The sequence below is a fragment of the Apaloderma vittatum genome, unplaced genomic scaffold, assembly GCF_000703405.1.
Source record: "Apaloderma vittatum isolate BGI_N311 unplaced genomic scaffold, ASM70340v1 scaffold9417, whole genome shotgun sequence".
Lineage (NCBI taxonomy): Eukaryota > Metazoa > Chordata > Aves > Trogoniformes > Trogonidae > Apaloderma > Apaloderma vittatum.
The window spans coordinates 1-11,684 of record NW_009727774.1 but is presented as its reverse complement, the minus strand read 5'-3'; the positions used below and the strand labels follow the sequence as shown (position 1 = coordinate 11,684).

General features: G+C 49.8%; 1 protein-coding gene across 1 annotated transcript in view; it reads right to left on the bottom strand.

Annotated features, from left to right (window-relative positions):
* The window catches only part of LOC104277225 (BTB/POZ domain-containing protein 2-like), a 15,027-nt gene extending 3,873 nt beyond the window's left edge, over window positions 1–11,154 (bottom strand). Inside the window, 6 exon segments of the mRNA XM_009873804.1 lie at window positions 395–530; window positions 533–574; window positions 2,743–2,940; window positions 3,713–3,818; window positions 7,383–7,539; window positions 11,039–11,154. Of these exon segments, the coding sequence (XP_009872106.1) occupies window positions 395–530; window positions 533–574; window positions 2,743–2,940; window positions 3,713–3,818; window positions 7,383–7,539; window positions 11,039–11,121 (722 nt within the window). The 5' untranslated portion in view covers window positions 11,122–11,154.
* Between the last annotated feature and the right edge of the window lie 530 nt (window positions 11,155–11,684).

The following is an 11,684-nucleotide window of genomic DNA, read 5'->3' as shown; positions in this document are numbered from 1 at the left end:
CCACCCACCCGGGGCCCGTACGACTGCAGAAAGCCACTCGAAAAGGAGAGAAATAACCCCCACGAGAGGCCCGTGGGAGCCAGAAACCTTCACCAAAAGAGAAGTCAAGGGGCAGGCGCAGCTGCACGGGCAGGGTAAGGCACCAGGCGCCGCTTTTGCCCAGCAACCCGCTCTTCTCCCTTCGGAGCCTGCGCCAGGGGTTGTACGGGGGAGGTCGGGTCGAGCGGGCAGGGTAAGGCACAAGGCGCCGCTTTTGCCCAGCAACCCGCTCTTCTCCCTTCGGAGCCTGCGCCAGGGGTTGTACGGGGGAGGTCGGGTCGAGCACGTAACCCAGCGGGCTCAAAGCTGGGAAAACACGAAATCTATCAGCAGCAGAATTAGCAGAGAAGCTGACCTTATCCTGTCACTAGTCCCACTGTACCCCCAGCGGCTCTCCACCTGCTGGAATCGGCTGATGCTGCACTCCTTCCCCCGCAGGCAGCAGCGCGGTCGGTCGATGAACTCCACCCGCGGCTTCGGGGTCCCCGTAGGCTCACCACCTCCCGGTCCGTGAGGATTCCCGACTGCGCAGGCCCTGCAGAGGAGCGACACCGTCAGCCTTCGGAAAGCCAGGAGGGATCCTTCGCGGGGTTTAGGCAAGGGAGGAGAAGAGGGGAGGAAGAACCTGACCACCCGCCTTCGAGCTCTGCAGAGCCACAACGCGTTTGGCTAACCGGGCTGCTTTCAAACCCGAAAACGCACAGCGAATCCTTCCCCTGCTCCCTCAGGAGGTGTTAATACTGGTAAGATTTTCACACATCGACATGGGATTTTATAAGGTTATTGTTAAGATACCACAAAAGCCCCCAAGGGGCAGGAGGAGGCGATGGCACCTGGTTACCACCAACTCTTTCTGCTTTTCAGTTGAGACAAAGGAGGTTCGGCTCATGCCCTGCTTTGATTCTGTGACTCCTCCCTCGGCTCGGGCGTTTAATCCTTGCTTTGGGTTTTTGGGGTTTTTTACCACCTTTATCGTGGAACCTAAGGAAAAATGCTAGCAATCGTAGGGAGAGTTGAAACACGTTCTCCGCTGTTCTCCAGTAACTCAGTGATTTTACCAAAGTGATGCTACACTCAAGTTTTAGAAACCACTTCAAATACTTTCGAAAAGTGGAAGCAGATCATTATTTTTTTAGTGTAACAGTCAAAAGCTGCTCCACACCTGCAAGAGGCTCTCAACAGAAACAAGACTACTGGAGACATCACAGCGTTAAGTGGTTTCTAACGGGGAAGGCAAATGCCCAACTCCTTTGCTGGGCCAAAACGACCTGGAGTTGGTTAAATTCAGCACAAGGTTCCACAGACCTGACGTGGTCCCAAGGCTGCAAGAGGTGGAGATGAAAGAATTCGAGGAAGTAGGGTGTTAGCAGCGAAATGAGCTCGTGGATACGTTTCTCAGCAGAACTCGCTGATCGTGTCTGAACTTATCCCGTGTTGCCACAATCCGATTCTCAAATGTTTCAAATTACTTGCTCTGAGGGGAGCGTCGCATTTGCCAGTTAAAACACCTTCATGCAAAACTCCTCGCTTGATATGAGGTTATATAATAAACTGGTGAAACCACCGCCTGTAAAAATATTATTTTTTTTTTTCCTCTTTTGGGAGATGGGACCAGAGGGGAGTGGTTTCCCTCTCCTGCCTCTGCTGTGGTCACCAAGGAAATCAGAGTCCCTCAGAAAAGCTGAAGCAATTCCTAGGCAGTCCCTTGGTTAAGGAAGAGCTGACCTGCGCAGCCTCCCATGTTTGGGGTTTCTTTTGTTCATCTTTCAGGTTAAAGTGGAACTTGGGAGCCTCTCTCGAAGCAGGGAGACCACCCAACGACCCAACTGGGGCCGGCAGCCCAGTAAGGGTCGGTACGCTGATGCCTCCTCTGCTTTGAGAAGCGACTGGCCAAGGAAGCGGTGTCAGTGCCCTTTTTGCTTCTTTGTACACATGACCACAGCCTAAAAGTTTCGGTTTTGAGAATGGCTCCAGAGTGCCTTTCAGCAAAAGAACAACAACCAAAAAAAAGCCAGATTGCCAATTTTTCCATCCCTGGAGAATCACCAGAGGATGATGTCAAAGACAACAGGCAACGAAAACAAAACAAAGGAATCTTTAGTCAAAACTGCTAAATGTAGATCGGGATGTGAACGTCAACTTGAAAAACGCTTTGAGATGCAGACTAAACAACTGAACAACGCCAGCCCCTCAGCCCACAGAACAATTCTAACGTTTTTTCCTGTTTTGAGGCTCCGCTCCCAACAGCGTCAGCGAGACACGACCGCGCGCCAGCGCTGAATTGCAGGCGGCAGCAAACAGAGGATGGGGCAAAGCGTCCTCATTTCTCTCTGGGAGCAGGCGACAATCAACACCAATTATGTGCGATTCCATCAGCTCCGTGTAGTGCTTGGGATGGTTCGAAAGGAAAGCATGTGAAAGTCTGTTTGGATCTTTACTCAGCTGAATGAGAAAGTCGCCACCCAAACACACCAGGAGTACGGGCAGCTACGAGCCGACTGATCGCTGCTGAGGGAGCGGCGCAGCCTTTAGAACAAGAGGGTGAAAAGAGCATTTACCCAGCAGATTCTCTGGGAACGGGGCATAACCTCGAATTTAAACTACTGCAGGACACACAGAGAAAATCCATTTTAATGTACTCGATGCTCTGTAGTTCAGAGAAAGTAAATACCAGGGTTGCCAGAAATGCCTTTGTTCAGTTACCTGCTGCAAACTCCTCAATAGTCATCAATGGGAAGCGGATAAGAGAAAGCGCTTTGCCCAGAACTTTCCGCTTGTTCTCTGGAATCACCTGAAGCTGCTGCCGCTGACACTCGGCTTCCGACCAGCGAACCACTGCGTTAAACAAACGGACCTCCCGGATGCCCAGGGTGTCCCTCTCCAGCACTGCCACCAGGGTGTCTGCAAGACAGGACAGAGAGTGACAACTTCAGGCTCTGGCCCAAACCACCCGATTTTACCTCGCCGGCAGCACCCTACGTCTCCAAAGAGAAAAAATACATCTCCCCAAAGTGCTGCCAGCAGCCTCTGATCGATCTGCGTACTCCACAAGCAAGGAACTCGCTGGAGCAGCACAGGGTGCCCAATTAATTGGCGTGTTAATGGGAGTGCAGGAGAATGAATTGCAACTTACTTGATGTGAAATTTGGATGAAGCGAGCAGCAGGAAAGCCAGAAGGTCAGCCATGCCTTACCTCCATCTCGTTAGGAGAAGGTTAAAATCTGAATTTTAATGTTTCTTAACTGCGACAGCAAATCTGAAAGCTGCGTAAGGTCATTAAAACAGCCAGCTCCTGCTTCCACCTTTTTAACTCCAAAACCTGACAAAGGCTCAGGGAACAACACCAGCTCTGCAAAAGGAGGCGAGTTACACCCACCCCAAACGTGCCAACATCAACAGAGGAAATGGGCTTTGTATCGTGCCCAGAAAGCTCAAGCTGCACCAAAGTAAGCAGATTCCAGGATATTTCTGCAAGCGAGCAGGCTCTTTCGCAAAAACGCCTCGTCTCCAGCCACTCAGTGCCACAGACTCTTCGCTCACCAGATTGCTCCGCAACAGCGGAGCCACAGAAGTGCCAAGTATTGACCTGTCGTAACTTTAGAGGCCGGCTCGTTATGAAAAGCAGGCGGAGGGAGGTGGGGTGGGGGGGAAAAAAAAGCAAAAATCAGCTTACCCAGGTCAATGTCTGTAAACCCCTCGGCATTGATGGCATCCGACGTGTTCTTGTCGATGTTCTCCAGGCAGAGGCTGGCCAGCTGAGGCTCGTCAAAAAGTCTCGCCTAGTAACGAAGAAGCAGTCAGTGACACAAAAGGTACTTTAAAAGCTGAGTAAGGAACCCCCCCTTTCTCTCCCAGCGCCCATCTTCATTAGCAGTACTATGCCTGACCGCGTCCCGAATCCGCTGGGCTGCGGCGGCCTTTCACAAGTGGTTAAGCATGACAAGGCAAACACTAGAAAAATCCGCGTTTGGCATCGGCTCCGGTTTAGCTGTGCATGTCTTCAGGCACGTCTTTGTTTTAACATCACGTCAGTTAACACGGCCGGGGCGCTTCCCAGCGCCAGCCCGGCCCTGTCAGCCGAACATAATTTTTCCTGCATTGGTTTTTTTTATTCAGAAGAAAGCTTTGCCCAATGACTCCAGGCCTGCCCGCTCCAGCAATATGCAGAGACAGCTTGTTGCGTAAGAACGTGGCCAAGCTGATCTCATGTGTTAGCGAAAACGCCTTAGCGGGCACACTGTTCGTTGTGCAAAACCCCAGGGGGTTTCAGCAGGTCTTAGTGCATTTGTATGTTTTCAGTCACCTTAAAGAATTCCCCCCAAAATAGGTTACTATTCCAAACACAGCTCGGAAGCTTGCTCAGAATCTCTCTGCCCAGCTTAAGCGCAGGCTCGTAACAATTTCACTACGGCTTCAGAACTCCCTGCAGCACCCAGACGTGCTGCTGAGCCTGCGCCCAGCACAAGCAGAAATGAGGTGGGAAGGCAGAAAAGACAACCTCTTCAGTCCAGTGCTTTGGTTTTGCTGTTTAGGAAGGAACTGCCTTAACATCACACAAAAGCGCGCTGGGAGTCAGAACTCACTCCACGGGTAAAGTTTAAAAAACTGTGTTGGGCTGGGAACTCAGTCGCTCCCAGAGTGATTCCCTGGTGCTAACGAGCACCTTTCGCTTCACCCTCACTTGCAGGCCGCAGAGCTCAACAAGGCCGACCTCCGATGCCAAGACCTCAGGAGCAGAGGGTGGAAACGATTCTCCATCTTCTCAGGGACCGGGGACGCGTCAGCAGTCATCCCCTGCTCCCGGGGCTGGAGCACTGCCAGTGCCTTACGCTCCTGGCATCCAAGAGCTGCGACTGACTCAGACTCTACTCCCGTAGCGGCTCTCTTTCGACACGTGAAGGACTTGTGTTATGCTCGCAGAGGTTTCCCCCACCGTGGCTCCAGGCAAGCTATCATTTCCTTGCTGATCAAGGTGACATTTGGCTTGGAAGAGGATCACCGGTCACTAGGAGGAACAACCAGTTAGGAGAGCTATTTGCCACTGGTATTTCTGTCAGAGTAGGAGTTGCCTGAAATGCCATCCACGATGTAGTTCCTGGACCAACAGGACCCAGCAGTGAGACACACAAAGGATGTTTGGGGCTCGATGCTTTTAAGCCTGTTGGGAAACGTTTTGTATATGATGCATCTCAGTTTTGCAACTGACTGTACAAATTGTCCCTTTGTTGCAGTTAAAGTAGGGAACTGGCTGATTTTCACACCGAAGGACCAGAAGTGAGGGTGTTTCGCAAAAAGATCCATTAAGGGAGGTGCCTCCTGCAGCCAGACATCGAGATACAGATACATTTCTCAAAGAACACCAGCCTCCTACTGCCACAGTGAACATAAACCAGCTACAAATCACTAATGATGATTAATCGTAATGGATAAGCCACAAACAAAAGGAACGAGGGAAGCCTGTCTCCATCTGGCACTTCAGCCGGCCCAGTGCAGCTGACAGAGTGCCAGGCAGCATCTTGGGTTTGACATCCGAAAAACTAGGACGCCTTCCTCTGCCGCCAAAGAAGGACCTTTGCGGTTTGTAAGGAAGTCACCACGAACCTAAATGTTACCTCGAGAAAGCTGCAGAGTCAGGTTGCAGAGACTTAGTGTGCTACAAACTCCCTGTGCAAGGAACAGCGGCAGAGAGCTGACACCTCTAATCCTCCCGAGGTGATGGCGATAGCGCAAGATGCCTCTTCAAAGCTGCAGCCTACGGGAAAGATCTCTCCTCAGCTCTTGGATAACGGCTCCTGATTTTTGGATTGCGGACAGCTGAACCCAAAGAACAAACGGGAGAGCTGCAGCCTGTGAGTTACAATTACCCCACCACGCACCAGAGAGGTGCCTGGATTTGGCTACTGTCACCCCAGCCAGAATCTTTAAGTCCTAAATCCTCCGTGGGAAGTGCAGCGTGGTGACCCCTGTGTCACAGAGGCTGCCTTGCCTGTTTAAGGCATGTAAAAAGACATGAAAAGAGGGATATGGTATTTTGGAGCAAGAGCTGAACCCCAGCAGTGAAGAGTTTCTACAACAGTAGTGTCATGTGGAACCACTTTGAGAACTTGATCCAAATATTTAAACTCAAATAAAATCCCAGCCTAAACGCAGCAAACGAGCAAAGAGCTCAGCAGAGCTTCGGGCCAACACCGCTTCAACCTCTGCAAAAACTGCTGCCGCCGATGTGGTAACTACAGTCAGAGTCTGAAGGACACTTGTACCTCTCCCAAGGAAGAAAAGAAACAGCAGACAGATACTCTGGGCAAGGCAGGACAACCCCTCAGAGCCAGACCACCACAGCGTGCCGGTTCCCAAGTGACAGCAGCCATGAAAATTCCTCAGCGACGTTTAAAATCAGAAATCACAGCTGCCTGATCAGAAATCTTCCTTCAGAGCTAGTCAAAAGCGTGCTCATTCCCACAGGTGACGCCTGTGCTGCTTCTTCCTGGCACCGCCTCACCCTGCAAATCCCTGAGACATCATCAGGTGTCAGCAGAGAGGGCAGCAGGGATCAGAAAGAAAAGCCGAAGCTAGGAAGCAGGAAGGATAACGGTTCTAATTCAATCAACCCGTGTGCAACGTCTGACCTTCTCCAAAAGAAGTTGCAAATGCTGTCTTCGAGCTGGCAGCTTAGAAGAACCAAAGGGGAGAGGGAGGATTCCAGCCCTCACCGATCAGAGCAGACAGAGGGGCACCAGGATGTGCGAAGGGCCTCACGAAGAGGCGGGGAACAGCCGCGCTCAAACTCTGCGTTTGGGTGCCCTCGGTGCAGCAGGAGGCTGAGCCGGAAGAGGCTGAGGAAGAGATCCCTTTGCTCCTCTCCTCGGAAAACAAGCCAAAGCAGTCATGAAAAAAGCTGCATCTTCTCTCACCCCCATTTCAGGGAAACTATCACCAAAGAGCCCTTCAAAGAAGCTCTGACCGGCGAGCGCAGCAAGCTTTGCACCAGAGAAACCTGGGTACACCTCTCCTGAATGTGAACACGCAAAAATCCTCTCAGTTCACTTTTCTTTCTGGCAGAGGAAATTTTTCCAACCTGTTAATTTCTTCCCCGGCTCACGCTCTGGAAGGAATCACCTGCTACACCGAAAGAGAAAGCAGATCTGAAACGGCAGCAGCGTTTGCTGTATTTTATTGTTCTTTGTAAGAACCTGCTCATCAGTGCTTGACCCCTGGAAGGAAGAATTCAAAATGACACAGAACTGCTTCATTTTAGATGAGATGTTCCATGAGATGCAGAAAACTTTTTCTCTGTTGTGATGGGCCTTGCTCGAGGGACTTAATGCAAGCGATTGCAAACTCACCTGTGTTAACAGCATGAAGGCGTTGTCTGCCCGGAGGTTTTTTTTAAGAAATTCCACACAGTGAGCTTCAAGGGCTGGAACTGCGTATTTCTTAGCAGTGTAAAGTGTTGTCATAACAGTCTCTGGTCCAATCTGAACTTCGTCTGAATAAAGGAATCTGAAAACATGCAAACAAGTGTTGGTGCAGTGAAGTAAAAACTTTGCAATTCATAGAAAAAAAGAAGTCTGTGTTTCTGACCATCATCCTGGCCTCTTTTCCTATGCTTGAGAGATGGAAGGGTTTTCAGCCTTTCCACTGACTCTGACACACCAAGGAGAAACTCTTTTTTAAAAAAAAAAAAAAGAAAAAGAACCATACTCTTTACAGTGTAACTTTTAATGAATGGAATAGCTGGGATATCTGCTGAAGCACCTCGAACTGCTTATTATCCCACAGCCAGTGAGCTGCTCAGCTAGGCTAAAACAGCCTCTGGCCAAGTGTACCTCTTCATAAAATTAACATTTTGGGGCTTTTTCAATTAGATGACCCAAGGACAAGAACTCAGTCCTGCCTGCCTGCTTCAGAAGAGCAGCTCCGTTTTACGTACTAATTCAGAAGTGACCACAAGCGCTCGAACACACGGACCCACCTCACGCGAGGGGTTTTACCCGCACCCTGAGCCCCCTTCGCCTCTTCGCTTTACATCCCGAGCTGTTCCATTACATTCTATGATGTTAAAGTGTAGTGCACAACGTGACCTCAGCATAAAGTGAGAGTTAATAGCCATGAAAAACAAGGGAAAAACAAGAAAGTTTTCTCTTCTTCCCCTTGAGTAAGCTCCTGGCAGTTGCTGCCTCTTAAAAGTCGTTCGCTGGAGCTCGTTGCCCAGGACAAGAGAAAAAGGCCTCAAGTTGTGCCAGGGGAGGTTTAAGTTGGACATTAGGAAGAACGGCTTTCCTGACAGGGTTTTCAGGTGGAGCCCAGGGCAGAGGTGGAGTCCCTGTCCTCGGAGGTATTTAAGTGGGGCAGACCGAGCGCTCAGAGTACGATTCAGCTGAGGACTTGTCAGTGTCAGGTTCATGGTTGGACTTGATGATCTGAAAAGTCTTTTCCAACCTTGCCGACTCCGTGATCCTGTGGCTGCCTCGCTGCTAGCAAAGCATCAGCCTTTACCATCAGGCCAAACCAAGGAAACACATTCACACCACGCAGAAAAACAAAGGTCTGCGGAGGAAGTCTGACAGAGCCTCCTCATCGCCAAGCAAGTATTCAAGCAGGAACTGGCAGGCTGGGCTCAGTAAAACCAGCTCCACACTGGTGTCAGTCCTAACCCCAGGCGGAGCTTTCGTTGGCTGTTTCTCCGTTAACCAGCCGAAGGCTTTTGCCGATCGGGATCTGACCGGCACGAAGCACAGGGGCGTGATATTAAACACATTAACTGTGCTCAGCATTCCTACTCCATGGGCTGCTTCGGAGACTCCGGCCATTCCTCCTCCCGCGTTCCCTCCTCCGCAGGCGGCCCAGCGACACATTGCGACACCAGAGGCTCCACGTGGCAGCGGGGCTCTTCTCCAGGGACGCCGAGTATTGCCCCTGCCCCACGTTGCTCCTGCTCCTCCGGCTACCAAGGGCTGGGCCGTGACGTGGGGAAGCATAAATTCAGATTCAGAGGAAGGGAAGTGCTCTCGTCGCCGTTGAAAGCAGGTTTTTGTGCTGCTCTAGAGCATCTGTTAATAACAGCACCGAGCCACAGGCTCATGAACGCATTTTGCACACATCCCTTCACCAGCTCTATTTTCACTGAGTAATCCTTTTTGTTATGAGATTAAAAGAACACAGTCGCTCTAAAAACAACTAGCTCTATTTACTGCACCGTTGCTGTTTATTTTTATGACAGTCCAAATGGTTTGTGTGAAGAGGGATACCAAGAGAGGCTCAAACCGCGAAAAAGCGTAGTTATCAATTTAAAAGATTTAGATTCTAACCTCAGACAATAAAAAAAAAAAAATACAAATGTTCTTTGGGTTACCAGACCTGTGAAAGGCCCCCAGCCCACAAAAACAATCACAACTTCTTGTCCAGAAGGGACCTTCTGCTGAACACTGAGGATGGGCACGGTGTCCCTTGATAAGCTCCTGATCCTACTCCATTCGGTCACGGCTTGGATGGGGTCCAGAGACATCTGTAAGGATTAGCTGCCATTTCAGATCACTGGAGGGACTGGTTTTGCTCTCGGTAAGCTTCCTACTGGAACACAGCACCCAAACTTCCTTTGGCACATTTCAGCTTTGAGCGTTTTAAAATAAGCGACAGCTCAGTTCCACATTTCAGCATCTAAGATATCACTGAATCACGTGAAGAGCTACCGCAGCCTAACTCCAAGCTTTAGAGGTGCTGTGGTAATCCGCACGCAATCTCTCCTCTACAAAATCTAAATATTCCTGTCGAAATCCACCTAAATTCATCACTTCACTCTTTTCAGATGATGCTTCTCTTCCAAGATTGCTTATACAAGGGCTGAATTCTCAGCACCAGTGGGGAAACAACATGACTTGGCCTCTAATACACTCAATATTTTAGTCTAAGTTTTAAAGACACATACTAACTCTACGCTCCAGAGAGCCCAAAGTGGCTGACAGGGATTCCCCATGTGCTGGTGTCTCGTTTAAAAAGAGCCAAAGCGGAGCGGGGCTAAGGGCTCCCTATTATTTCTGGCCTTTCATTACTAGTAAAGATCAATTTTTACATCTTCTAAGACAGCACAGTCACGACCGAAGCAGCTTTTGAAGGTAAAGCAAAAAGCGTGCCAGAGCTATATATAGGCATTGCTCCCACCAGGAGGCAAGCGGGGAACGTGTCAAGAGCACAGGACTGGAAACCCCTGGAAATAGGTTACAGAAATCCTATAGAAACGGGACAATGACTTTTCAGGATGTCACACAGCACCAGCCGAGCTTAAAGGAATTGGTGAACAGGATGTTACAAGCCCTTCTCCGTGAGGCAAATGTAAATTCCAAACCACAAGAGGAATGAAACGTACACGAGGGGAGGTACCACGCAGAAGAGCTGACGTTGATTTCATACCCTCGCTTACCTGTTACAACTTGCTCCTTTGCCCAGAACCTAAACGAGCTCCAAGTATTTGTAACTTACCTAAATGAGCTCCGAGCATTTGTAACTCACAAGAGCTTTAAGAGGATTACTTTTCCTCTCGCTTGGGTCAAACCAAACCAATTCACGAAACGAGAATTTCGGAGGCGACGTCTGAACAGGGGAGTATCAACCCAACTCCGAGGGCCAGCACGTGCGCTTATTCCAGCTGAACGCCTCTCTGCTGCTGTGTTTGTGTGGTGTAGTTATACATACAATCACAACATTCTAAACCACCTGGTTTAGTTTTTCCCACACTGCACATGGGCAGCAGGAGGGCACGTTTGTTTTACTGCTAAAGCACAACGTGGAGCAAGTCAGGGATTTTTGTGCACTAGACTTACCCAGGAAAAGAGGGATTTAACACCAGCATCTAAATGTTCTTGAACAGAGCAACAAAGCAGCGTTTTATTTGGAAACATAATGATCTCCTCTCTCCAAAACGGTTCACTGCTTTCATTAAAAACATCTTTCTCTACAATAAACCCGTTCATCCCGGTTCTATCGTACGTTAGAAGAGGCTTACTTCAGCAGAGCTAGGAAGGCAGCAGGCTCCACGTCAGGCAGCTCGATCTCTGTAGAAGTTGTGGCCATTCCACCGTTAAACATCGCATCGAAGACTGCGCTGCCCACAGCGAGCACAAACCTAGCATTAAAAAAAAAAAAAAAAGTGAGCACAAAAACCTTACGTTAAACCATATTCGCTTTCCAAAACAATCCCAGGCTCGTTGCTATTCCCTAAGGCCATCCCAAGGGAAAGCAAATCGTTCCGAGCGCTGAAGCAAAAGTGTTTTGCAACAGAGGGGAGTGTCAGGCTCTCTGCTCCGTTCCTGCAAAACCACCAAAGTTGCAGATTCGTTATGAGCCCTGTCCCGGCACACACACCACAGTAAAGACAAGATTTCGTGCATCAGGGAACAGAACACAAGCGGCTCCTTCGCAGAGACCGTGCAGGAGCCTAAGGACCGCTCAGGGGCTTGAGAAGCTAAGGAACCACAAAATTAAGGAACTCGAGTTCTTCCGGTGAACGGAGCCCAAGTCTTGGTGCAATTCCCACAGTCGTGTACGGACAACATGTAAAAACCTTGTCACTACCCACAGCCCAACCTCCTCCCTTCTCCCCAGACCCGAGGAAGACATCCTAGAGAGCTGGGCAAAGGGGAACCTCATGG